The 27,765-nt window shown below is 52.2% G+C and overlaps 1 protein-coding gene across 1 annotated transcript; it reads right to left on the bottom strand.

The window, feature by feature from the left end:
- Positions 1–964: 964 nt before the first annotated feature.
- Enpp7 (ectonucleotide pyrophosphatase/phosphodiesterase 7) lies at positions 965–5,935 on the bottom strand. The gene is given in 5 exon segments (NM_001012466.3): positions 965–1,621; positions 1,886–2,105; positions 3,234–3,860; positions 5,197–5,342; positions 5,633–5,935. Coding segments are annotated over 5 exon segments (1,320 nt in total). The 5' UTR covers positions 5,883–5,935; the 3' UTR covers positions 965–1,544.
- Positions 5,936–27,765: the final 21,830 nt, after the last annotated feature.

Genomic DNA, 27,765 nt, shown 5'->3' with positions numbered 1-27,765 from the left:
GCACTTCTGTCCCAGGTCAGAGCACACTCCACCCACAGTGGCTCCCTTGGAGGCTCAACCTGCACAAAGCACCCTCCCTTGCACACAGGCACTTTGCACCCAGCCTCGCAAACCACTGGCTTCTTTCACTTACAGGATCTTGTCAAACCCCGAGTTCCTGGGTTCCATGCTCCCACCTTGTGCTGGGCGTGGCTGTCTTTCAGCCTCTCACCCCAGGTACACCTCCCCAGGGAGGCTGCTTTTAGGTTCAGTGACTCTAGATGTAGCCCTCGCCTGCCCCTGCCTGGGGACATCCTCTCTTAGCAGCCATCTCCATGGTCAAGGAGGTGGGCTGGGTGAGCAAGCTCACCTTCCTGTGTTTCAAAGTGACAAACACCAGAGCTAGGGCCATCTTTTCTTTTCCTTCTTCCTTCCTTCCTTCCCTCCCTCCCTTCTTTCTTTCTTTCCTCCCTTCCATCCCTCCTTCTCGTTTCACTCCCTCCCTCCTTTCTTTCTTCTCTCTCTTTCCCTCCCTCTTTCTTTTTTTCCTCTTTCTTCCCTCCCTCCGTTCTTTGTTTTTTGGTTCCTTCCTTCCTTTCTTCCCTCCCTCCTTTCTTTGTTTTTTGGTTCCTTCCTTCCTTCCCAACCCTCCTTTCTTTGTTTCTTTGTTCTTCCCTCCCTCCTTTCTTTCTTCTCTCTCTCTTTCCCTCCCTCTTTCTTTTTTTCTCTTTCTTCCCTCCCTCCTTTCTTTGTTTTTTGGTTCCTTCCTTCCTTCCCAACCCTCCTTTCTTTGTTTCTTTGTTCCTCCCTCCCTCCCTCCTTTCTTTCCTCCCTCCCTCCCTCCTTCCTTCCTTCCCTGGTCCTGAGGATGAGCCCAGGACCCTGTGTGTGAGGTCAGTCAGGGACTCTACCCCAGAACCACAGCCCAGCCTGGGTTGTCGTGTTCATTGTATGTCTCTGAGCCCCAGGCACAACAGCCCAGCACTGAGTGAGCTCCTGTTTTATGTTTCTAGAAGAGTACAATAACCTTCTGCCCTGGCCAAGGGTTGTAATGGCACAGGACACAAAACCAGGCTGATCTTGTCACCCGGTCATGCCGGGATGTCCTCAGAGCGAGACTGGCTCCTGGTGCATTCCAAAACCAGCTAGCCTTGCAGTTCTCCTCAAACCAGTTCTGTGTGAAGTTTGAGGTCTGCACTGGGGCATTGGATGGCAGCAGGAAGGAGTGGGTGGCTCTGGGTAAAGGCTAGGGAGGCATGGGGGGAGCAGTGTGATTGTTGCAGGGGTCTGATGGCCTGTCTGCAGAGATGTCCTCCAAGCCTGCGCTGGAAGGACCTTAGGAGTGCTTCTCTGGCTTCCACACCAGCTTGATAGAATCCAGAAGCCATGTTCTGGCTCCCGAGTTGGAGGTGGGAGTGGGTGAAGTGGCAGAGGGAAAGGGTGAGGATCTGGGAGGGTGCCCTGTGGGGCAGGAACTTCAGGCTGAGAAGCAGGAACCAGTCTCAGTTTCATCCTTTGAGCCTCCTCTCCTTCTGGGCCTCCGATCTTCGTCAAGTGATGGGGCATTATACGACCTTGGCCAGACCTGTTAGGATCCCCATCAACACCACCACCAAGTGGTGCTGCCTGCTGAGCGGAGATCCTAGGGAATGCAGAAAGTCCAGTGAGAGGAGAGGAGAGGAGAGGGGAGGAGAGGAGAGGGGAGGAGAGGAGAGGAGAGGAGAGGACTGGGTTTCAACTCCTCAGGCTAAAGGAGGATTGGGGGTCCTCGCTGTCCCCATGAGCCCCCAGGCTTCTCTCTCAACAACCCCCTGGGGGTGTGTACAGTGATCTGGTTGAAGGCTTGCAAGCTCACAGGTGTGTGCGTGCCAGCATGGGCTCAAGGGGAGGGGTGTCCCTGCCTCACCTGACCGGAGCATGGGTTGCAGGACGCCTGGATGCCCATTGTTGGGCTCGGGCACAATGCCCAGCAGCTGACACATGAGCTCGTACACATGGACGCTCTCAAAGGGCTCCACCTCCAAGCCTGCCTTGAAGCTGGGGCCCACGGCCCGGAAGATGGTCTTCATGTCCATGTCTTGGTTGTCGAAACCATGCTCACCATTGTTGAACTGGACGTTCACTCTCTGGAGGGAGGGAAGGAGAGAGGGAGGGAGGGAGGAAGGGAGGGACGGATAAAGCTTCTGGGTCATTAATGGGCCCCCAGTTCCTCCTTCTCAGTCCTTCCCAGCCTCCCCGCGGGTTGGCACCCACATTGGTAGATGACCTTAGGAAAAGTTTGCAATGTGTGGTGAGAGGGGTTCTAGACTCTGATTAATTCTGAGACCCCAAAGGTGGAGCCTCAGTGACTGACAGTGAACCACGTGGAGAGCCTATGACAAAGGTGGAGGTGTCAGCCTGAGACCTCGGGTCAGGGGGCCTCTTCATAAGTGTTATTTCTCCTAGGATTCGTGGTCTGGTGGGGCCTCTAATTCCTGTCCTTTCCCCACCCCCTTGATCTGTGCCATTCTTGAGCCTGGGCTTCCCACACTTTACTAAGCACACACACACTCTCACTCACACACACATATACACTCACACACACACTCACACACTTATATACGCACACCACACCACAGCCCCCACTCACACACCATACACATTCACACACATACTTATACACTCACACCATACACACTCACACCACACGCTCACATACCACACACATTCACACTCACACATTATTTATATACTCACACCACACTACACACACACCCCACAAACACTCACACACCACACACACACTTGCATACGCATACTTATATACTTACACACACCATACCATACACACACTCTCACACACCCCACCACTCCACACACAAACACCACACACACACTCCCACACACACTTTTATACACTCACACATACCACCCCCCACACACTTTCACACATACTTATACACTCACAGGCCACACCATACACACACATACACCCATACCCCACACACCACAACACACTCACACACACTTATACACTCACTCACACACCACACCACACCCACACATACCGCCACTCACATACCACATACACACTTGCACACACCCCCATACTTACCCCCAACTCACACTTACATACCACGTACCTTACACACATTTACACACTGACACACACACTCCTGTTGTACAGTGCTGAGTGTGTCTCCCGGGTGGCTGACATATCACACCAGGGGCTAGATAGACAGGGGTCCACCCACAGGCTGCAGCAGTCCACTGACCCCATGAATGACATAGCCGAGGTCACTGTACATGAGCAGGGACGTGATCCTGGGGTTGTTGGCGTAGTGAAAGGTCTTCGGGAAGTCCTCCTTCTTGTACACATGCAGCCTGGGGTGGGCATCCTTGAGGACACTGTATACCTTCTCCAGCATCCCTTCCTTGGGGATCAGCATCCCGTTGGGCCCGTAGTCCAAGAGTTCGAACTCAATGTCCCTGAAGGTGAAGTTGGGGAACTTGTGGAACTCGACCAGGTCGCTGGCCTTCTTGTTGACGGTCGTCATGCCGTGGTCCGAGGTGATTATCAGGTTGAGGCTGTCTGTGAGGTGGTGGCGCTTGATGCTGTCCCGGAGGTAGCCCACCGTCCTGTCTACCTGTTTCACCATGTCCTTCCTCTCCTGGGACTCAGGGCCATACTTGTGGCCAGTGGAGTCTGGCTCCCCAAAGTAGAGAGTGACCAGGGACACATCCTCCTCCGTGAACCACTTCATCACTGTGTCCACATTTGCCCTCCACTCTGTCTCGTTTTTGTAATTGTGTAAGACGCCTTCCTTCCGGCTCATCGTCACGGCCTCTCCTTGGTAGGTGACGTTCCCACCAGGGTAGAAGAAGGAGCCGGTTTTTAAGCCCTGCAGAGTGAGGGGGTGTAAGGTCCAGGGTTCCTTATCCTGTCTTGCCCCCTCACCCGAGCCTGCCTGCTTCTCTGTCTGAGCCACCTCATTCTCCTTGCCCACTGCCTTGAAGCCTTTTGTACTTGGAGGTGGATCCTATCTCACAGATGGGGACAGTCACCATTCTTCTGGAGGACAAGCACCCAGTGTTTTCAAGCACTAATGGAGGTTAGATGGGAAATGTCCCCTCACATTGTGCCCTTCAGCACCCTTGCATCGGGGTCCAGCCATCCTCGGGTCTCCCTCCACTGTCTTTTCCCCTGTCCACTTTGTCCCATGAAACCTCTGCCATCTTCCCCTAAATCCTTGCTGCCTGTTCTAGCGATCTTTCCAACCCCTTGTTTACACGAGCCCGTGGTTCCTATCTGGCTTCTGTCTGCTTCCCCCATTTTCTTTGCTGGATGGAGCACCAGGGGAGGCTGAGTTCTCACGCTGGAATTGGAGCCAAGGGACCGAGTGCCACGTGACAGGTGGCAGCCCCTCCGGTGGAGGTGGAAACGTGGGCGTGGGTTGAGGTGGTTCTTGCCCACCTGGAAACCCTCCTCTTTTTTGGAAACCTCACATTGCCCCAGGGCAATGCAAATCGGGGCGACTTGTGGTCTCAACACTGTACCCCACCTTCTGTTTAATCTTTGGCTCCTTATTGTCCAGCTGCTCAGTGGGGGAACTGGAAATAGATTAAGGCAGTCTTTCCCCAGCATTTCCTTACCCAGTCCATTATCTGCCCTGTGTGAACAAGATCCCCCTTTCTAGTGCCAAAGGGCCTGAGGGCATAGCCTGCTCCCCCCGCCATTTCCCTCTTCCCTTCTCCCTCCTCCCTTCCCTCCTCCTTTTCCCCTCCTCCCTTCCCTCCTCTTTGTCTCTTTCCTTCACTCCTTCTGTTCCTCCTCTTCTTTCTTGATAGGGTCTCGCATATCCCAGGCTAGTGTCAGGTTCACTGCGTACCAAAGGATGACCTTGAACTCCTGATCCTCCTGCTTCTACTCCCCAAGTGCTGGGCTGTAGGCGCGAGCCACCACACCCCACTTTCTCCAGGACTGAGGTGAGAACCCAGAGTTTCATACATGCCAGGTAAGCCATCTGCCAACCCAGCTCTCGATCCTAAGCCCCAGCCTCCCTTTCTTTGACAGAACAGAGAAAGTCCAGGACATGCTGGCCTCAGAGCATAGCTGAGCCCCGATGGCTGCCTGCAGGGTCTTCCTCCCCAGCGGCCTTCTATGCCGGGAGGCCAGGATGCCTGCGCATGACCTCACTTGGTCACGGCCTCAGTCTCTCTTTGGGCAGGCCATCTTACCTGCCTCTGGGCTGTGATCCAGATGGGTATGCTGCCGTTATCCCACCACCTCTGGATCCCAAGCGTGGCATGGTAGGGCAGCCTCACCTTGTTGGTGGTGTTATAGAACATGTTGTGGACCACCCCATGGTTCTCGATGTATTTGCCTGAGTGGGGAACCAGAAGGAGGGGCAGGGCATGTGTGGGGCAAGCCTAGGGAAGGGGCTCATGAACTCACAATCACCGGGAAGCCCTATGGCACACCATTCCCTTGGGACATGCCCTTGACCAGGTGTCACCAACAGAGGACACCTAAAATCCCCTCGTCTGGGCTCTCGATCTTACTCGGAGGGTCTCCTCAGAGCCCTCTCACCCTTGACCAGGGTGCCCCCACTTCTGCCACCTGATGTTTTAGGCCCCTTCCATCCCCAAGCCCCATCCTGAGACTGACACTCACCGGTGACCAGTGTAAAGTGGCAGGGGCTGGTCATGGTGACAAAGGCAGGAGTCATGTAGCGAGCTTTCACTCCTTCCTGAGCCATGGAGTCCAGGTTAGGGGTTTCCACGTCTTGGTCATAGTTCCAGCGGAAGCCATCGAAGGATACAAGGAGAAGCTTATGCTGCTGCTGCCTTTGGACAGGACCCCCAGTCACACAAGCTGGGAGGATGACTAGAGCCACAGAGAGGAGGACAGCTGAGCGCCCCATGGCTGGCTGTCAGACAGACAGGTGGCACAGACAGCTCGGACCAGGAGTGGAGCAAAGTCCCAGGGTCAGACAGGCCTCTTATCCTGTGCGTCTTCAGAGATGGGCGGTTACCAGCCTAGACTTTGCACGTGAGGGCTGTGTATGCAGGGGTGGCTTTTATCTCTAACGGAGGCTCCCGCTTTCTATCCTTCAGTGTCCTACCCAGGGAGAAGGGGACCCTCAGGCTCAGAGCCTAGAAGGTAGACTGTCATCTGGAACTACCCTCCCACAACCCCAGTCTGCACCGCGACTCCCAGCTCCTCTGTTCTCAGAGAACCCAGCCAGGGGCAGGGTGAATGGGACCCTGCCTTAGGGTTTCATTGCAGTGAAGAGACACCATGACCATGGCAACTCTTACAAAGGAAAGCATTTAACTGGGGCTGGCTTACAGTTCAGAGGTTTAGTCCATTATTGTCATGGCGGGAAGCAAGGCGGCACACAGGCAGGCCGCTGCTGACGCAGTGCTGGAGAGGTAGCTGAGAGTTCTACACCCTGATTGGCAGGTTGCAGGAAGAGAGGGTGAGCTACTGGGCCTGGATTGAGCACCTGAAACCTTAAAGCCCGCCTCCTGTGACACACTTCCTTCAACAAGGTCATACCTCCGATAATACCACTCACTCTGAGTCTGTAGGGGCCATTTTCATTCAAACCACCACAGCTGCCTCTCCATCCACGGATGCTAGAAGGCCTTGGTGGGGAGTGGGTCCCTAGGCAGAGCCGGGAGAGGGCCTGGGGGACCAGCTTCTCAAGTCCAGGTCAGCAGTGAACCCAGAACCCCATGTCTTGCCCACAGTGTACCCCAGGCTGAACTCCTCCTTCTTGCTCTTGTAAGGAGTTCTGGGGGGTGGGGTGGATTAGACACAGTGGGGGCAGCAGCAGGAGTGAGGGAGTGGATGTTCAGAGTCAGATATGGTGGGAGTGGTGGGGGAGAGGCGGTGGATATGCAAGTTGTGCAGGTTTGGAAGAAAGAATAGGAAATATTTGGGGTGAGCCATGAGAACTTCCCGAACTGCAGACACCTCCCCCCCCCCCCAGCAGCCTTCCTCCTGACTCCTGCTCCATATAGACCCAAGTCAGCAAGTGAGGACCCTGCGGGGCGTGACACAGTCACCAGAAGCCTCTGCTGCGGTAGACTAGCACCCACAGGGCACAGGCTCTGTATTCCCAGACCTACAGAGACTGGATCCCTCCCAGACATCAGATTCAGGTCGGGGACCTTAGGTTAACACAATACCAAGGAACCGGGCTGGGAGCTGTGGCTCCTTCCCTGTCAGGGAGAGACACAAGCGGGTGCTGTCTGAGGAGGATCTCAGCCTCTGTCTGTATGTCTCTCTGTCTGTCTGTCTGTGCCTGCCTGTCTGTCTCTGTCTGTCTGCCTCTCTGCCTGCCTGTCTCTGTCTGCCTGTCTGTCTCTGCCTATCTGCCCATTTGTCTGTCTGTTTCTGTCTCTGCCTGTCTGTTTCTGTCTATGCCTGCCTGCCTGCATGTCTGTCTGTCTGTGCCTGCCTGCCTGCCTGTCTGTCACCCATCAGATGGGAGAGTTAAGACCCCTGTGGTTGCTATCTTGTGTTTATCCATTTTCCGTCCTTCTGCAGCTCCTGGACGTGTATCTGCCCGGTTCCTATAAGGCCTGGCTGCTTCTTCTCTGACCTCACGAAGCCAGGCACTTCTTCACCTTACAAGTTCTTACTTAACTGCCTTCCTAGGTCAACAAGGGTGTTGTGTGCCCCTGGAACTGGAGTGACAGAGCGTTGTGAGCTATCCTGTGGGTCTGGGACCCAAACCCTAGTCCTCTGCAGGGCAACAAATGCTCTTAGCCGCTGAGCCAACTCTCCAGCCCATTTTTAAATAAACAAAATATGTATTTATTGATTGATTGGAGATAGGCGTATCACAGGCCAGTCTTGAACCTACTATGTAGCTGGGGATGGCATTGAACTCCTGATTCTCTTGCCTCTACCTCCCGCCTGCACCAGCAGGCCCCATTTGTGTGCTGCCGGGGCTTGAACCCAGGCCTTCCTGCATACTAGGCCAGCACTCTACTAAGTGAGCCACATCCCAGCCATGGAAAGCTTTGGTTTTACGAGAGTTTTATGGTATGGAAAAGTGGTCCAATCAGTGTAAGAGGCATCCTCCCTCCCGCCCTCCCTGAGCGCCTCCTCCACACTCCCCCACTGTGGCACACTTGCACGTGAGCCACACTGGTGAGTCAACCCGTGTCTGTTCTTTATTGAGGTTTCCTTAATCTTGACGCAGCGTTCTTTGTCCCCTCCGCAGGACATTCCCGTGGTCCTGAGGCTCCTGGCCAGGGCCTGTGGAGGATCGCTGCATTGTTGGGAGGAGATGGTCATGATGGGCAGGCGGCACAGATAGGACTGTGTGTCTCATTACAGAATCCACTTCGTTCCAGACACAGCATCCCAGCAGGCTCTGACTCAACCAACCGATCAAGGTCACTGCCCCAGGGAGGGCCACTCATCTGTCTTTGACCTTCTGGGGAGACCTGCCTGATGCTTATCCATTTGGTTGTTTTGTATCTGTGCGGATCCTACCTTTGCGGTCTCCACTTTCTATGCCACTGATTGCTGAGGTGTGGCCACCGAAGGCTCGACCAGTGGCTCCTGTACCCAGCTCACAATTCCACTGCTCATGAGTGTAAGTGTATGAGTGTATATGTTCCTGCATGCATGTACCTGCCCTGTGTGTGCACCTGTATGACACACACCTGCATATGTAATGTATATATATTCATATACACACATATGCATATATATGTGTACACATGTACATACTCCTCTGGCTGGTGTGGATATTTGTTTATGTATTCACATTCATATATATGTACGCATGCATGTCATATGTATGTGTGCCTTTATGTCTGACGTGTGCATGTGTGCATGCATGAATGTTTATATATGCACATATATGTATAAGTGGGTGTGCATATCGCACATGCATGCACACAAGAAACACACCCGGGAATATACTCCCGATGCAAAAATCTCACCTCAAAGGGGATAAGAGAGAGTTTATTCTGGAGCCAAATTTGAATGACTGGGGCCTCACAAACACAGATATATACTAACATTTTCCAATGTGGAATCAGTTTCATCAAGTTTTTATAGTAACAGAAAAAGTCATAAATCAAGATGCTTTTTAAAATACGCTGGTTGGTCTATCAGTGTGTGTGTGGTATGCGTGTGTGATTGTGAATGTGGGAGTGTGTGTATGTGAATGTATGAGTGTGGGTGTATGTGTGTGAGTGAGTGTGTGTGTGTGGTGTGTGTGAAGTGTGTGTGTCTGTGTGTGAGTGTGTCTATGTGCGTGAGTGTGTCTGTATGAGTGTGTGAATGAGTGTGTGTGAGTGAGTGTGTTTATGTGTGTGAGTGTGTATATGTGTGTGTTTGAGTATGTGTGAGTGAGTGTGTATGTGTGTGTGAGTGTGTGGGTGTTTGAGTATATGTGTGTGTGAGTGTGTGTGAGTGTGTGTATGTGTGTATGTGTGAGAGTTGTGTGTGTGAGTATGTGAGTGTGTGTGTCTGTGTATGAGTGTGTGAATGAGTGTGTGTGAGTGAGTGTGTTTATATGTGTGGTGTGTGTGTATGTGTGTGTGTTTGAGTGAGTGTGTATGTGTGTGTGAGTGTGTGGGTGTTTGAGTATATGTGTATGTGAGTGTGTGTGAGTGTATGTGTGTGTATGTGTGTGTGAGAGTTGTGTGTGTGAGTGTGTGAGTGTATGGTGTGTGTGAAGTGTGAGTATGTATGTGTGTGTGAGTGTGTGTCTGTGTATGAGTGTGTGAATGAGTGTGAGTGTGTTTATGTGTGTGGTGTGTGAGTGTGTATATGTGTGTGTATGTGTGTGTGAGAGTTGTGTGTGTGAGTGTGTGAGTGTGTGAGTGTGTGTGTGTGTTACAGCAAAGCTGAGGCATCTTAGTTCTAGGCCTAGATGCTGTCCGATGAAGTCCTTAACTTTCGGGTTGAGGGAAGCTAGTAGTCTGCTGAGTTAGTGCACTCTGAAGGCTTTATCTGCTAGTCCGAGAACGTTAGGTCTGCCACAGAGGTGGGTTATTTAGGGACTAAAGATAGCCCAGGGTAAGTCGTAATAAGGCTCTGAACCTATCCACATTCCTGCTTCAGATCAGTCAATCAGGGTTTGCAGATGTAGTTTCTTCCCAAGATTTCTCATATGCGCGCACGCACACACACACTCACAGACGTTCACACATGTCTTACATGTATGCTTACAGGTGTGTATATTGATATTTGTGTACATGTATTCACACATTCATGTCCTATGCACATGCACATAAGCGTCTGTTATGTTTGCTTGAGCACACGTGTGTACACGTGTGTGTCGAGCAGTTCCTCACTCTCTGTTACTCCTAGACCCAAATGTTTCCTGTCTCCAGCCCCGTCTTAGACTCAGGCATGTTCAGAGGGACCAGGCCCAGGTTTGGGCTGCTCTTCGCCTTCAGCAATGGCACTTCCAAGTCATGGGTCTGATCTTGCAGCCAGGTCTTCAGCTTAGTCAGCAGGTGGGTGGGGGCCAGGAGAAGCAGAACCCTGTGCGACTGTGGGTGTGGCATCTGTGTCCTGTGTGTTCGATGCAGGGGGCGGGGCATCTCGGCTGCACTCCCACTCTTCCTGCCTAGGACACCCTAGTGCTCTGAGACCTGATCTCAGGAACCCCTTGGTCTGGAGACTGGGTAGAACTGACACGAGCGTCGGTGTCAGTTGTCCTGTGTGGGCCACACATGGACTGGGGCCTGAAGAACCAGCCCACTGCTGATGGCTGATGGACTCTTTGGTGCTGTCCCTCACAGGCTCAGCTCTTCAGGCTGCACCCTGTTCTCTGTGGTGGACTGTGAGTGATGACTGTAAAATGTTTGTATCTCCCATGGGGCTGAACAGCACAGTCCTCAGCTCGTGGCCCAAGGCCTGACTCCTGGCAGGCCTTTAGTAGAGGATGCTCAAGTGGTTCTGCATGGCACCCCCATGGGCCCTGTCTGGACTGCTTTGCTCTTTCCTTCTCTGGTGCAATTGGGTCAGGGCTGCCACGGACCCTGGTGCCCTGGTGCCCGGGAGTGAGCCTATCCCTTCTGTTAGAGGCATACTGGGTCAGGACAGGCTCCTCAGACCCCCAATCCAACACCCTCTGGTGGGTGTATGGGGGGAGGTGTCATAGTTGACCCAGTTTACTTTAGGACACAGAGGTGATAAAGCGGATTGATTGTGTAACTTAGCTGGAGTAGAAAGTTCCCAAGGGGAGGAGTGACCTGGACCTTGAGAAAGACAAATCCCATGTTATTCCAGACAGAGTCTAGGACATGTTGTCACTCAGAATATCCTTGGGAGAACTCCTGTGGTGCAGAGGGTGTTACCAGCGACTGTTACTCCTGCTCCTGGAACGGGAGTCTGGGATCAGAAGAGCCCAGCAGGGACAGCAGGTCCCACAGTTCATCACTATGCTCTGGGGCCCAGACCATCCAGTCATCAGGGGGGCTGCGATTTTACCACCATGGTTTTGGAGAGACCCACTGGGGTGGGGTGGGGATGGGGGTGGGGGTGGGGGTGGGGGTGAGGGTGGGGGAACCAAGTGATCCTTCCCTACTCAAGGCCACCGAGCTGATGGGGAGGATCTAAGAAAGCCGACCTCCTCCTCTCTGCCCCAGTATCATCCAGGCTGGCTGTCCCTCTCCTCAGGAATGGCTCCTAATGCATCCGACTCCTGCGGCTAGAGCCCCGGCGGTGGCCTGCCGATTGCCAGGCGCTGACTTGACCTTTGGACTGTGGGGTTTTATTAGCGGCCTCCCCACTTTATCATCCGTTTGGCTTTTATTGCTTCTGAGGGGCTTTATCTCAGCCGCGGCCGCCTCTCCTCCCGGATAAATGAGGATTAATATCTTAACAGGATTATGTGCTGTGGGGCTCACCGCCTATCCAGGGACACAGGGTGCTTCCTCCTCCCTCTCTGTCCTCACCCACCCCAGGCCTTCCCAGCCAGTTTTCAGGGAGCACAGCTAGGACACTTATGATGGGTGGAGCGTGCATGGGTGCCTCTTAATTTCAGACTGGAATGGGTGTGTGTGTTGGAATGGGGGTGTGGGGCGAGGGGTGTGTGGGGAACAGGGGCGTGGGGGAGGGCCAGGCTGGACTCTGAGCACACGATGAGGTTTCTCCAGGCTGGGTCTTGGAGCTTGACCCTAAAGAGTGAGGAGCTTGCCCATTTCTGTCCTTGTTACCCAGGGTTAGGACCCTGGGGCTCGTGCCGGGTCTCTCTACTCCCTGCCTCCAGCTTTAACGGTGCTATTCTGAGATAGTGTCTCACGTAGCCAACACTTGCTGTAACCGAGGTTGACCCTGAGGGTCTAGCTTTCCCGCCTCTACCTCAGACTGCCGATACTTCAGGTATGAGCTACCATGCCCGGTTTCACATGGTGGCAGCTGTCGGGAACACCGTGTGAAGGCGGCTGTCCCTAGGGCACACTGGATAACCTGAGGTGACCTCATCTCCGAGTTCTGACTCAGTCATATGTGAAGACCTTCATCTCTAGCCCATGCCACCAGCTCTGGAATCAGGACATGGGCGTATCCTGTGGGGGTCTCCTCTACCACAGAACTAGAGAACAGCCCTTTCTTTTTCCAGAAACTTCTTTGTTCACTTCCAGAGTTAACTCTTTAAGCTCCTGTGTCCTGTGTCTGTGCTGTAGCTGCCCTGGAGAAGGCTTGGCCCTCACAGCTGTCAAGTATGAGTTCAGCCGGAGGCCATCATGGGCTACAGAGTGAGACTTTGTTTCCAGAAACAAAACAAAACAATAAAAAACAGCATAAAAAGAATAGAGGGTGGCTAGAGAGATGGCTCAGCCTAATGGCCGATTGCTGCTTTTCCAGAGGATTCCAGTTCAGTTTCTGGCACTCCTGTGGCGCAGTGGCTCACAGCTGCCTGTAATTGCAGCTTCAGGATATCTGACGCCCTCTCCTGGCTACCTTGAAAACCTGCATCATGTCCACACACGCACGCACGCATGCACGCATGCACGCACGCACACTCGCACACACACACACACACACACACACACACACACGCACACACACACATTAAAAATAAAGAGTAGAGGGCTTAGGTGTAAACACACACTCCTGTAAGCACTTTTTTTTTTCGGCAACAGTGTTGGGGACAGGTGTCTGAGTGAGTGGTGTTGAACTGGGAGAATCTGCACTCACAGGGGGAATGGAAGGTTTCTTGATTCACTGGTCACAGAGATCAGCTCAAAATGGATGGGAGACTGGGACTCCAACCTGAGACTAGATGGTGGCCAGAACCCTACGGGAGACTCTTTAGGACGTTTGTGGGAAATATAAACAAAATAAGCTATCTCTTCTATCATAGGGTTAGACAAAACAAAACTTCACTAAAAAGTTAAATCTCAAGGAAACCACTGGGCAGGAATTCAGACTCCTCAGGGTCAGCACTTCTTGAAATCAAAATATGCGCTCAAGTTTCATTTCTCCCTAGAAGCCGTGCCCCTCTGTGTTAGCCAATGGGTTAAGAATTTGGGGCTGAGCTCTGTCCGCTCGGAGGGAGGCCCAGGACCCCTCAGGTTAGGAGTAAACACTCACTGGGACCTGAGCAACCTGGGCATACTTGCCTGCTGGATTTGACACGGGAACATTTCTTTCCTGCCTTGATGAAATACTTTGGATTGCGTGAACATTTTTTTGAGACTCCAGACCCATTCATCATACACCGGAGTGAGGAAAGGGTTTTTAATTAGACCCTTGCAGAAAAAACGGGGTGGCAGGAAAGGACCGCTTAGAGGGCGCTTGCATACGGGGTCTCATGAGGCTATCTCCAGAATGCATAAAGACACCCGAAGATTAAGTGAAGTTGCAGTTAGGTGGAATCTGGACCTCATTAAAAAAATGGGCAGTGCTGGGCCATGGTGGCCCACACAAAGGGCCTCCTAACACAGAGGCAGTACCGTCTCTGCGAGTTTAAGGCTGGCATATTCTATGCACTGAGTTCTGGGCCACCCAGGACTATGCAGAAAAACTGTTTGAAAGGGGACCCCAACATTACTCACAACAGGGAAATGTAAATTAAAACCACAAAGAAATATTGCTTCATTCCAGGAAGGATGGCTGTATGGCTGTCTTCAAAGATCTAGGTAACAAGCGTGTGGGTGGGGGGAGCTTCCAGCTACCTAGCTTAATTGTGTGTGTGTGTGTGTACATGTGCACATGCATGCACATATGTGTGTATGTGTGTGGTAGATGTGGTATATGTGGTAGATGTGTAGAAGTGTGTGTATGTGTGCGTGCTAGATGTGGTGTGTGATAGATGTGTATGAATGTATGTTTATATGTGTGCATGAGTGCATGTGTGTGTTTATTTATGAGTGTGTGTTCTAGATGTGGTATTGTGTATGCATATGAGCGTATGTGTTAGATGTGGTATGTATTAGATGTGTATAATATATGTGTATATGTGTGCATGAGTGCAGTGTGTGTGCATGTGTGTGTGTGGTATGTGTATGAGTGTGTGTATATTAGATGTGGTATTGTATATGTATATGAGTGTATGTGTTAGATGCGGTATGTATTAAATGTGTATGTGTGTGCATGAGTGCAGTGTGTGTGTGCACGTGGGTGCGCACATATGCATGTGCCATTACACCAACCCATTCAGAACCCAGAGAAGCTGTGAAACCAGTGAATGCTCCTATGATATCTCTGGTGAGTTATGCATGTGCATGTATGCGTGTGAATGTGCCTGCGCACAAGTGTGCAAAAGCCAGAGGTGGCCTGTCAAATGCTCTCTGTTGCTTTCTCTCACATTCTCTACCCAGGGCCCTTCCCTGAACCTGGAGCTTGAAGTTCTTCTGTCAGGCTGGCATCCAGCAAACCCCAGTGACCTGCTGCCCCTCCCTCTAGCAGCACCAAGGTTACAGATGTGGACAGCCACAGCTGACTCAGGCCCTATGCTTGCATAACAAGAACTCTTACCTGCTGAGCCAGCTCCCCAGCCACCTAGTTCCAAATCTTTATGTGAGATTCCCCAGTTTCCAAGTCTGGAGGCTCCTGTACTCAAGCCAGGCTGGAGATAGGTGGAGGGGAGTCCAGGAGCCCCTCAGCAAGTAGCTATAGTGGGAACCACACTATGATCCCTAGCTGAACTTGGAGGGCAGTAGATGTTACCGTGGTCTCTGTGGATGGATGATTAGTCTTCAGTACCAACTCTTAGGGATTTAGAGCCAGCTAGGAGACAGGCCTCTGAGTGTCTTTGAGGGTGCTCCCAGAGAGGTTTAACTGAGGTGGGAAAACCCACTCTGAATGTGGATGGCACCACCTCATGAGTTGGGTCCTAGACTAAATAAAACAGAGAGGGGCTGGAGAGACAGCTTAGTGGTTAGAAAGACTGCTTGCTCTTCCAGAGGCCCTGGGTTGAGCTCCCAGCACCCACATGGTGCCTTATGGCTGCTTGTAAATCCCATTCCAAGGGAGCTGATGCCACCTTCTGGCCTCTTAGGCCTGTAGACTTTGTAGACCAGGCCTGTATGAGTGTGGCACCCATGTATTCCCTCAGGCGCACACACACATACATGAATAAAAATAAACAAGCAAACACTGTAAAAAGCAACAACAGCAAATGCTTCTTTAATGCCTGGTGTGGTAGTGCATACCTTTAACCCTGGCACCTGGGATGGGAAGATTTCTTAAGTTTAAGACCAATCTGGTCTACATAGTGCGATGCAAGCCTGTCAGAGTGGCATAGTGAGGCCCTTGGATGGTTTGAATGAGAATGGCCCCCACAGGCTCATATGTTTGAATACTTGGTCTCTAGTTGGTGTAACTGTTTGGGAAGGATTAGGAGGTGTGGCCTTCCTGGAGGAGGTGTGTCACTAGGGGCAAGCTTTAAAGTTTTGTTTCTCTCTCTCTCTCTCTCTCTCTCTCTCTCTCTCTCTCTCTCTCTCTCTCTGTCTCTCTCTCTCTCCTCCTCTCAGACAGTATTTCTCCATATAGCTATGGTTGTCCTGGAACTTACTTTGTAGACCAGGCTGTCCTGGGAAATCACAGTGATCCACCTGCCTTTGCCTCTCAAGTGCTGGGATTAAATGCTCATCCTTCCTTTGATGTCTCAAAAGACTAGAGCCGTTCCCTGCTTGTGGATCAGATGTAGTGTCCCAGCTTCAGGGCCACGCCTTCTGCCACGGTCCCTGCTGTGATGGTCGCAAACTCACCCTCTGAAGCTGTAAGCCCCCAATGAACTCTTTCTTCTATAAATTGCCTTGGCCACTGTGTCTTAATGACAGTGATAGAAAAGTGACTACAACAAGACCTGTCTCGATCCATCGGTCAATTCTTCAATCAATAGACAGCAAACTGAGTACCCTCACTCATCTCTCCACTTCTGAGCACAGAGGGTGCGACACGACCATCTGCCTCAAGCTCTCGTGCCTTTCCCACCAGGAAGGACCACACCCTGAACACCTGGATAGAGTAAACCCATCTCTGCTTAAGTGGCAAGAATAACCAGGACGGTGGCTAATAGTGGTGCTGCTTATTCTTGGGGTCTGCTTTGTTGTTGTTTTATTATTATTATTATTATTATTATTATTATTATTATTATTATTATTATTTCTTTTTGAGGCAAGGTATTGCTAGGAAGCTGCTTCTGTTCCTGAGTCTGAGGTAATACATGGGTACTGTCATATCCATTTTAGAAGTTCCCTTGTAAGTTTATAGTTTTCAAAACCTACAGTAATAAGGGTTCTTAAACACGTCAACCTCCCTTATAGCCCACCGACCAAAGGTGGGGAGGGGGGAGGATGGCTAATAAGTAAGGGGGGCGTGGACCTGTTTAGAAGTAGTTCTCTGGGGTGATTCCAATCTCCGTGGTCAGCAGTTCAGTTCACTTAGAATCAGCAGCAGCTGCTCAATCCAGAAGAAACCTCGAGGCTCCGCCCATGGGCACACAATGTGAAGTCACATCAAGTGAAGAAAGCAAGATGGACACCAGGCATCGTCAGCAAAGACCTGCATCAGCGAAGGCCAGTGCAGACCAGCAAGGTGAACCGATGTCAGAGTGTCATCCATTGTCTGTTGGGTTTTATCCTTAGACTCTCTCCGAGCATCACATGTCCTCTCAAGCATCCACTCCAGCAGAACATCACGTGCCCTTTCCCCAGACAGCTCCCAGAAAAACACCGCGTGTCTGTTCTTAGCATCCTCTCATGTGTCTGCTTCAGCAAAACATCCTCTCACAAGACAATTTCCAGGAAAACATCACATGGCAAAGGCAAGTCTCCAGAGAAACCAGAAATTTCCACTTCACCCCTTTTTACTATACATTTTTATCGATTGATTGATGATTGATCGATGACCGTATAGGTGCTTTACCTGCCTATGTCTGTGCAGCCCATGTGTACAGTACCCGTGGAAGCCAGGAGAGGACACTGGGTCCCCTGGAACTGGAGTTACAGGTGGTTGTGAGCTGCCACGTGAATGCTGGGAATCAAATCCGGTTCTCTGCAAAAGCAGCAAGTGCTCTTATCCTCCGAGAATTCTCTGCAAGCAGAGAGCCCCCCTTTAAACCTGTAATCCCGTCTCTCCAAGGCCTCTGTAGCCACCAGGCTTCTCGGTCTGTGGCCTGGCTTTCTGCTGGGATAATTCCACCCTATCCTTCCTTCTCTCCACACCCTCCTCTTTCCCCCAGTTAGCTAAGTTCCAGACCACACTCCTCCCAACACATGCCTGCCACCATTACCCGTTGAGCTTCACCAGCCGCTCATTAGGTAAGAATTAGCTCGAAGTCCCCGAGGCTGATGAGGATGTGCCCAGGCCTTTCACCTTCGAGTGCAAGCTTCTTCCTCTGGGATCCATCTTCTGTTCAGCAGGGCCTTCTCCTGGTCTCCAGGTCTACTGAGCAGTGTCAGGGTGCTGGGTCGGGGTACGTGTGGTTCTCTCTGCACCATTTCTGCGCAGGCTCATTGCGAGAGCTAACCAAGCTGCTGGCACACTACTTATAGACCCTGGATGGTGATCCTTCTAGAGGACAGAGATGGAGAATCAAGGGGATCCCAGGAAAGCAGGTAGGGAAGGCTGAGCCTGGGGGTTTTTTTCTGAAATCAGCCCCGAGTTACCCCAGCTCCATAGGCTTGTGTCTGGGGGGGTGTCTGAGGATCCTCAGCACCCCTCTGCTGCTTGGATTTTGGGGGTTCCTCAAGGCATCTGCCTTGTGTTCCTATAGAGAGTGGAAAAGGCCTGAGCCAGCCTTGAGGAAAATGACAATGGGATTCAGTGTATGTCGAGCTCAGCTCTGGAGCGAGGCTTGACCGTACAGCTTCCCAGCAGTTCCTGCAGGAGCCCGAGGGCTTCCGGGTCAGAGGCAGGCTGCAGGCCTCTGTGGGTCATGATGGATGTGAAGGAAGTCCTGGGGAACAGCAGGAACCGAGAGCGGTAATTTGCATCTTTCCCATAATGCTGCTTGGTTGCATCCATGTGCTCAGCCTGTGCAGGACCAATGAGAGCCTCCTGCCCTTCCACCTGCAGGGTCTGTGGCCTTCGGTGTCCCCTAGAATCTTTCCTCTGGAGTGGCTCGTGGGTACTGCTCCCTGGTTCCGTTGCCAGGAGGCGAGAAAACCTCCATTTTGACTTCTGCTGCTAAAAATCCACCTTAGGATCTCCAGAGCTGGCCACTAGTCCAGGAGGTCATCTCCCTCCTCCCTCCTTCTCTTTCCCTTCCTGCTTTTCTTCCTCCTCTTTCTCCCACCGCATAAATGTCAGCTCTCAAGCATCCTCTGGTTCCGTCTGTCCCCTCCTCAGGGTCATTCTGACCCTGAGACACATGGCGAGTTCTAGTAAGGAGATACTTATCAGTCGAATTGCCCTGGGAGGCCACATTTGCTGGATTCACCCTTCTGGGAGTCAGTTCCTAACTGCTTGCAGTGGAGCCTTGTGTGAGGCCACCCTCTTCTGGGGCTCTCCACCCACTGCATGGGGTTCTCTTTGCTCCTCGGAGCCTGCTGAGGAGAAGCCACCTAACCTCTGCCTCCCTGCTGCTTCAGGTGTCAATTTCCCCCTGCACCTCTGATGCTTCAGTGCAGTCACCTCCATACCCTGTGGGATCTGGGAGACTCAGAACCCAGGTCTGTGCTTTTCTGACCTTTCCCCAGGTGTCTTGCCATGGTAGCTAAGCTCTAAGGGGTGGTTATAGAGGGCAAGATGGGTGGGGACCATCCAGGGGACAATGATCACAGTCTGAGGACTGTCCAGTTGTCTTTGCAAGTGCAAGGCATACATGGTGGGAAGGGAAGGTGAGCAGGAGTGCCTGGTATTGACTTTGCCTGAAGGCCAGAGGTTCTCTGGGTCCTTCTGAGCCCTATGAGCAAGGAGACAGCAAAGATACATTGTTACCTTGGAATCTCCGGTGAAGATACATAGTCACTCTGGAATCTTCCCCAGAGACTCTGGACCTGCTATCTCTAGAGGCAGATACAGCCTGGTGGCTGTCACTTTGTGTCCCGATAAATCAGAAGGGAAGAGTTGGGACAGATAACGGGCTACCTTTGGCTTACCTTGTGTAGATAAAGGATGACCAGCCCATCACTGACCCATCTATGGCACTGCAGGAGTAGAAGCAATCCTTGAGTAAAGAAACAACCTTCACCTTTGCCTCATGGTCATCCTCGTAAGCCTTCTTGGTGACAGCAGTCAGTCAGTTAAGCAGGACATCTGGTGGGACTGAGTGTCAGGGGAGATTGGGGTGACAGGGGACTGAGCTGGGTTGCAGGTATATGAAATTGAGAACATTCACCTCCTGCTTCTTCCCCAAAACCAGGGGTCCCAGTGGTCTGGGTCTGAGACGATCATAAGGGAGTTTGAGGTGAAGATGTGCTGGCCCCTGTCATCCTGGGCCCTGAAGGCAGATGCCTTCCTACAGGCAGAGGTTATGACAGCCAGTTTCCCATTCGTGTCTGTTCCAAGTGAGCTGGTCCTGTGAACCCACCCTGCTTCTTTGGCACTTCCTATGTGAAGGGCAAGGAGAGAGTCAGGAGCTGGCTTCCTGCTAGCAGAGGGCTCTGGGTGAAAGGGAAGTCTGCATCCCTCAGCATCCCTGGGCAAATTAGCTCAGGCTTGGAAATGGGACAGGGAAGTGACTATCGATGTAGGCCTGTGGGCACTCCTTGTGACATCCCTGAGCTCCAGGCTATAGCTGTGCTCCATGTGGCTGCAGAACAGCTTTCCTGACTGACACTGTTCTTGTCAACCATGTCCTGTTTCTGTGAGTTGTGAGACACTGGTGCTGAGTGTGCCTGGTGCCAGAGACACAGCTTGAGCCATTCCACTGACTTTTTGTCTAATAGTGTCACCTGCCATGACCCTTGTGAGGGATATTTAATGAAGAGGTGCGGCCTTTCCCCCTCCTTCCTTCCCTCTCTCCCCTTCCCTCCCTCCCTCCCTCATCTCTCTACGTTTCCTTTCCTTCTTCCTTGCCAGTTGTTTTGTTTATTTGTTTGTTTGTTTTTTGAGATAGGGTCTTACTATGTTGCCCAGGCTTGCCTTGAACCCCTGGACTGAAGGATCCCCTGCCTCTGTCTCTAATACACCATCACCCCAGTTAAATGCTGCTTTTCTTTCCTGACTTCCTGATGCAGACTAGCTAGAATTTCTGTCCAAAGGAACTACAAATAAAAAAAACTTTCCTCATCAATTAGAGTTATAGAGTTACCCAGAAATACAGTTCAAACGAGGTAAACCTAATTGTGTGTGTATGTGTGTGGACATGTGTGCATGCCTATGCGTGTGTGCATATGTGTGTGTGCTTGTGTATGCATGTGGCATATGCCTGTGTGTGATGCATGAGTGCATGTTTGTGTGGATGGATGCATGCCACAGTACATGCATGAAGAACTCAGAAAAGCCTTGGGTGTTGGTCCTTGTCTCCTGCTTTGAGACAGGGTCCTTTTGCAGTTTTCTGCTTTGTATTCCAGGCTAGCCCACAGGCTTCTGGAGATTCTCCCATGTCCATGTTTCATCGCCTGGTAAGGCTGCTGGAGTTACAGATTCATGTTACTTTGTGTGGCTTAGTGTGAGCTCTGGGAATCCTCATGCTTTTTTCACGGAGCCGTCATGTCCCCGGCCCTTTCAACAGTTTTCCCTTTTCTCTTTCTCCTTTGAAAAATATTTGTCAGGGCCTGGAGAGATGGCTCAGTGGTTAATAGCACTTTCTGCTCTTCCAGAGATCCTGAGTTCAAATCCCAGCAACCATATGGTGGTTTGCAACCCTCTGTAATGGGATCTGATGTCTTTTTAAAATTGTCTATTTTTGTATGTGTGCATGTTTTACACACGTGCCATGGTGTGTGTGTGTGTGTGTGTGTGTGAGAGAGAGAGAGAGAGAGAGAGAGAGAGAGAGGGGGGGGGGTCAGAGGACAGCTCAGGCATTGACTCTCCCTCCAGTGTGTGGGTCCTGGGATGGAACTCAGGCTGTCAGGTTTGGTGGCCGGCACTGAACCATGCATGCTTTGACGGACATTTTCTAAGGAAAGCTTCGAGGGTCCTGGATATTCCCAATGGAATTGTTTCATGCCAGCTTCCCAATTTGCTTTTCTAATGCTGTGATAAACACTGTGGTCAAAAGCGACTAGGAGATGAGAAGGTTTATCCCATGTCACACTTCCATCACTGAAGGAAGTTGGAGCAGGAGATGGAGGTAGGAACTGAAGCAGACCACAGAGGATGCCTAGGGTTGACACCACCCACAGTGGGCTGGGCCCGTCTAAGTCAATCAGCAATCCAGAAAATGCCCTAGAACTGTGCTGGAGGTAATCCCACATTTGAGATAACCTCAGGTAAACCCTAGGCTGTGTCAAGGTCAGCTGAAGCTAATGAAGAGCTAGCTCACTGTCTTTTCAGAATACAACATGCATGTCATCATGTTCTCCTCAGTCATTCTGTCTTTGGCCAGAGGTTTCTGGGGTGACATTGAGGGCCGGTCTTCTTTGATAGTGGTGTGTGTCTGTTTAGAAAAGTATTTATTTGCATCTTTTTTCACATCTCCCTGTCTTGAGTTCCCAGGTTGGGTGCTCTGAAAACCATTATAGCTAAGAGAATCTGGCTGAATTCAGGTGAGGAGAAAGAGCCTCAGGCATGCCATGCAGGTGTTCTTCCACTCAGCCACACCCAAAGCACAACAGAGTGAGGTTTCTAGTGCACCGAGTCTAGAGGGGAAAGGCTCAGAAATCCCAAGACCCGGGGGTGGGGGGGTGGGGGGGTGGGGGGGTGGGGGGGTGAGGGGGTGGGGGGGTGAGGGGGTGGGGGGGAACCCGGAACCAGGAACAAAATGGCTTTGTTCATTCCTGACATGTCCACCAGGTGGCGCTGTCCAGCCATATATCCTTTGTCCAGGCTTTAGAGGATCACCCCTAGGCCTGGGCTATCCCACACGAACCTTACTATGCAGGCCTACACCCTCTTGCCAGACTGAAACTACAGGGGAGCAGAGGGTCATTTGTGACCTTTAGGGGGCTTGGGTTTGTTTGGTGAGCCAGTTTAGCTTCTCCTGATTCCCCTATCCACACTGTTGATCGATCCTTCTTTCCTTCCTTCCTTCCTTCCTTCCTTCCTTCCTTCCTTCCTTCCTTCCTTTCTCTTCTTTTGCTTGCTTGAAAAATATTTATTAGCTGCATGGGGCAGCTCGTGCCTTTAACACACTTTTAATCCCAGTGCTCAGGAGACAGAGGCAGGTGGATCTTTGAGGGCAGCCTCAAAGAGAAGCTGACAAAGAGAGAATTCCAAGACATTGGGGCTAAACAGAGAGAAGCTTTGTCTTGAAAACCAAAATGCCAACCAACCAAATATATATGTTTATATTTGACTCTATGCGTATTGTCTGTATGTGCAGCACATGCCCACAGAGGTCAGAAGAGGGCACTGGGTCACCTACTGGCTGTGAACTATCATGTGGGGACTGGGACTTGAACCTGGGTCTTCTGGAAGAGCAGCCAGTGCTCTTAACCACCGAGCCATCTCTCCAGCCCCTTTATATACTTGTTTAAGCAGGTGAGAGCATGCCTGGGTGCATATGTGTCACAGGGCACACGGGGAGGACTTTTTCCTGGCAGTCTCTGTTTTTAAGGGAGGGTCTCTCTTGTTCTATTGCAGGTGGGGAGTTGGGACGGGTAAGACAAGAGAGAGGGGCTGACACGCTTGGGTCTGCCCTGTGGTGGCCTTCTGTGACATTTTCCTGGGTAGGCATGAATAAACACCTATCATTTCCAGATAGGGCAGGTGTGATTAAGGAACCTCACCTCTCTCTTCCTCTTCTCCACAGGCAGAATGCCCGGCACTGGCAGTAGTCACACCTCTGACAATTTTTGGTGCCGTGGGGTGGAGTTCTTTATGTTCAGGATGACCCCACATGGGCCTCCCTGACCCAGCCTAATCTTACCTTGTCTCCTGGGGCGCTCCCTCCTACCTGCTTCTGGCCCAGGACTCTGTGGGACTGCTGGTTAAGGGGTAGACTCTGGGCTGTGGTAGGACACCAGTGGCTGGCCCTGACCTCCTGTCATTGGTTTCTGAGCAAACTGCTGGGAGCAACTGTGGAGTTGGGAGTGGATCTTGACAGTCCAGCTGGGGTCCCCAGTGTCCTTGAACTCTGGCAGGCTCGAATCCCTAGGGGTCAGCCCCCCAACACACAGCCTCAACAGAAGAGAGTCTTTTGGGCTCGGGGTGGAAGGGGAAGAAAGGAGGTACACACTGGCATCCCGTGTCTCCTAAGAGCTGCCAGACGGGAACTGAGAGCCCCTGAGGGGAGTCTGGACATCTGCCATGGCTGGTGCCCCTCCTAACCTGGCTGTCCGGTCAGAGGAGGCTACTCTCTTTGGCTCTCCCCTTTTCTCCTCTGGCCCTGGCTCTGAGACATTCATTCAGGGCCTTCAGCTGCCTTGGAGGCACCTCCTGGCCACCCCCATCCTGCCCTGTCCCTTGGAGGTGCCAGATGGGCTGGTCCAAGGCAGCCAGGCCACAGGCCAGATTCTGTCCCCTGCTCTATTCCTCCCAAGCCCCTGGGGAGCCAGGACGAAGGCCTGGCAGGGCAGCAGATGGTGAGTTGGGAGGAGGGGCTGCCCGGCAGACGGACGACTGTCAGGACAGATGGCGGACTGGGTAGGGGTCCGGAGCTCGCCCATCTGCTCCTGCCCCTGCAGGGGCTTTTCTCGGCACCTCCGGCTGATTTAGGATGGGTCCACTTTAAGTCCCTCTGGATGTTCCGTGCCTGGCGGCTCGGTGCTGGTGTCCCTGCCCAGTTCCCACTTGGGGTTTCACAGCCCCTTCTAGCTGGACTCTCCCAGTGCTGGAGGGGACCTTGGGGAAGCCCTGACTGAGCATGTGGCACACCCCAGGATGAAGCCTCTGTGGTAGATGAACGCTTGCAGAGGGTGAGCTCGCTTTGCGCGCAGACCAGCCCCGATGCTGGGAGGCTCCAGGACATGAAGCCCCCACATGCCTTAAGATGTTCCCAGGGTGACAAGGATCAGTCTGGCTGCTTCTCAGGGTCGACATCCAAACTAGGAAGATCCCACTGAGAGACGGAAGGGAGGGAGGAAGGAGAGAGCTCTGAACAGAACAGCCACTCTCAGGAGGAAGGGCAGAAGGCCGGGCATCTAGCCCAGTGTGCAACCACCTCCTGTGGGCACAGTCCTCCGTCCAAGAAAAGGAGAGCTTGTAGGGGTATCCTGGGCTCTGAGGTGCTAGGGGAATTTCAAATTTGGGGTTCCAATGTTGGCAATATCCAAAAACACCTTTAAAATTTTTCTTTCCAGGGTTGGGGATTTAGCTCAGTGGTAGAGCACTTGCCTAGCAAGCACAAGACCCTGGGTTCGGTCCCCAGCTCAAAAAAAAAAAAAAAAATTTCTTTCCAAGAAAAACCTTTGCAGAGTATGGTGGTTCGTACCCGTAATTCCGGCACTCGGGAGGTAGAGACAGGAGGAACAGGGGCAGCCTTCGGCAACATGGTGAGTCAGGGGCCAGCCTGGGCTACATAAGACCCTGTCTCAAAAAGCCCTAAGAAAAGAGAAGCTTTGACTTAACCCTGCCCTGGACTTCTGTGGCAAGTATTCAGTTCCTTCTGCCCCGAGAATGGTGGCGTGTGTCCTGGCACCTGCTCCAGGGGCACAGCCAAGACTCGGCTGCTCCTGTTCACCCACCCTGGCTCCCCTGAGCAATGCCAGCTCTCGGCCCCCGAGATTCCACTTCCATGTCGGGGGTCTCCTATTACCCCCATGTCCCGGTATCCTTTCCAAGAGTCAAGTCATGAGCTGTGTCCTTTCTGTCTCCGCTCGTCCTCTGAGCTGCTGTATGGCTTTGGGTGGTGATCCACTATCTCTGAGCTTCGATTCCTTCCATTGGGAAGGTCAGACCCACCTCTTGTGGGCTGAGGGACTAAGCTGAGGCAGCGCCCTGGGGATCCCATGATGTGCGTGGTGGAGACTCTGAGCCTTGGCAGAGGTTATTAATGACTTTTCTTAAATTTCATTTTGTGGAGGAGGGATTTGAATGGTACGAATGGCTTTATTCATGGCGCCCGCCATCCTCCTCAGCCAGTTATGGGGCATCTCTGGAGCCCTAATGGAACCATCCCCGTCACCCGCCGCCCCTCACTGCCCCCTGGTGGCCAGTTCTGGGTCTTGCAGTCATCACTGCTCTTCCACTCCATGGAGGTTGCTGGGTATTTCCCACCCTTCAGGACTCACCCTGTCCGGTGTCTTTGGGGTCCTTGTTGGGAGTCGGCATTAGAAGTTTCTTGCTTTAGGGCTCCACCAGTCAGCCCATCTCTATTGTGTAGGGCTGCGGCGAACATAGCTTCGCAGATTTTTATTAGGACACCCGAGTTGTTTGTTAACCTCGTTCACCTAGACGAATCTTGTGTTCTTAGCTGATTCCACGGCAACAACATAGCTCTCTGTAACAAGGCTCTGCCGTCTAGCTCTTTCCATGGACCCTGCCTGCTGTTTGCACATGAGGAAACCAAGGTTCTGGTATCTCTGAGCCTCCTTCCCCTGCTATTGCTCTCCTGTGTGGGGCTTGATGTTCCCCCACAATCATGGCAGGTGTGGTAGTGCCTGTCCCTGTCCCTAAGGACCCTGCACCTCCTGTCCTCTGTCTGTTCCCTTGCCCCTCCCTCCCCTATCACCGCCTTACTTGGAACTCCAGGTGTTCCTGGCTCCGCAGGGGTTCTGCTGGCTGGGGCTGTCTCACAGCTCTGCTCTGGAAGCCTGGAGAAGCTCTGAAGTGTCTGCAGGGCTTGGCAGGGGGGGGGGATTTCTTATTTCTACAGGGGAGAACCCGAATTCCTCTCATCTGGAGGAGTTTGTAGGAGCTGTCTACTTACCGAGAGTATGGCCAGGCCTCAGCTGGCATGGTGTTCTACTCTAGTTACAACTACCATGGTGATTCATGGTCCCACCATACCGCAAGGCCCACACTGAGTTTGGCAAAGTTGCTCATGCAGAAACTGGCTTTTGGTCTCCGCTCTGGGGTTCGCAGGTTAGACATGATGGCCTGAGTGCTGCTGGGATTTGGAGGACCAAAGGACCAGGGGAAAAGGGACCCTTGTAAGGTGTGTGGTAGACGGGGGTGGGGTGGGGTGGGAGGGGGACAGAGGCAGGGAGAGAGAAAGGGGGAAGGAAAGGGGGAGGGCAAGGAGGGAGGGGTAGGAAGGGACATGGATTGCTCCAGAAACATCTGCCTCCTGTGGCTTCTTCCCATCTCCCCCATGCCCCAGCGTCTCTGTGGTACCCTAAGAAAGTGTGTCAATACATTTATTCCTCTAAGCAGAGTCCTGGGCTGGGACTTTGCATGGGTCTTTGTGGTTCCCGGTTGGTGTAGAAGCAGAGTAAGGGTGTGGCTTCTACAGGAGGCTTTTCCCTGAAGCCAGAGGCTCTGAGTTTTGGAAGCTGTGCATGTGCACAATTGAATAAGCACACATGTATACTCTGTCCTAGTCAGGGTGCACTAGGACCACAAGCACGCTGGGGAGTAAAGGGTTTGTCTTACACTTCCACATCCTAGATCATCACTAAAGGAACTCAATCAGGGCAGGAACCAGAGGCCATGGCGGCAGGGGTGGGGGTGGGGGAAGGGACGGGGAGGGAGATGGGGGGAGGGGGAAGGGTGCTGCATGAGGCTTGTTCCTCATAGTTTGCTCAGCCTGCTTTCTTATAGAACCCCAGGTCCCCAGCCACAATAGCTGGGCTTTCCCAACTCAGTCACAAATTAAGAAAACATTCTACGGCTGGATCTTAAGAGAGCATTTTCTCAACTGAGGTTCCCTCCTTTCAGATGACTCCAGCTCGTGTCAAGTTGACATAAAACCAACCTGTGCGCGCGTGCGCACACACACACACACACACACACACACACACACACACACACACACACACAAAGAAGCACACACCCATGTGTATCCTTGCATACCTCCAGGGGGGGACGCACACACATTTGCATACACAAACCTGCAGGCCTATACACCCACAAACATACAAGCACACACCCAGGCATGTGTGTACAAGAGAAGCACACATGCACATGCATGCAAGTCCATGCATTCATCTGCCTAAAGCATGCACATTTGCGCATGCGAGCATGGGCACACCCCCACGCACATAGGCACACACACTGAGGCATAGTCGTCCGTAAGCCTGCCTACCATCCATGTTGGCCCTGCCTTCCCAGAAAGGGACTCTCTGAAAGTTTTCGCACGTCTCTCCTGGGACACTGAGCCTGGAGAGAACTTGGGATGAAGGGCTCCTGGATTGACTTATCCTTGCTTGACGGCTCTGCTC

Source organism: Rattus norvegicus, chromosome 10 (assembly GCF_021556685.1).
Source record: "Rattus norvegicus strain SHRSP/BbbUtx chromosome 10, alternate assembly SHRSP_T2T, whole genome shotgun sequence".
Classification (NCBI taxonomy): Eukaryota; Metazoa; Chordata; class Mammalia; order Rodentia; family Muridae; genus Rattus; species Rattus norvegicus.
This window is presented reverse-complemented; position numbering and strand designations above follow the sequence as displayed.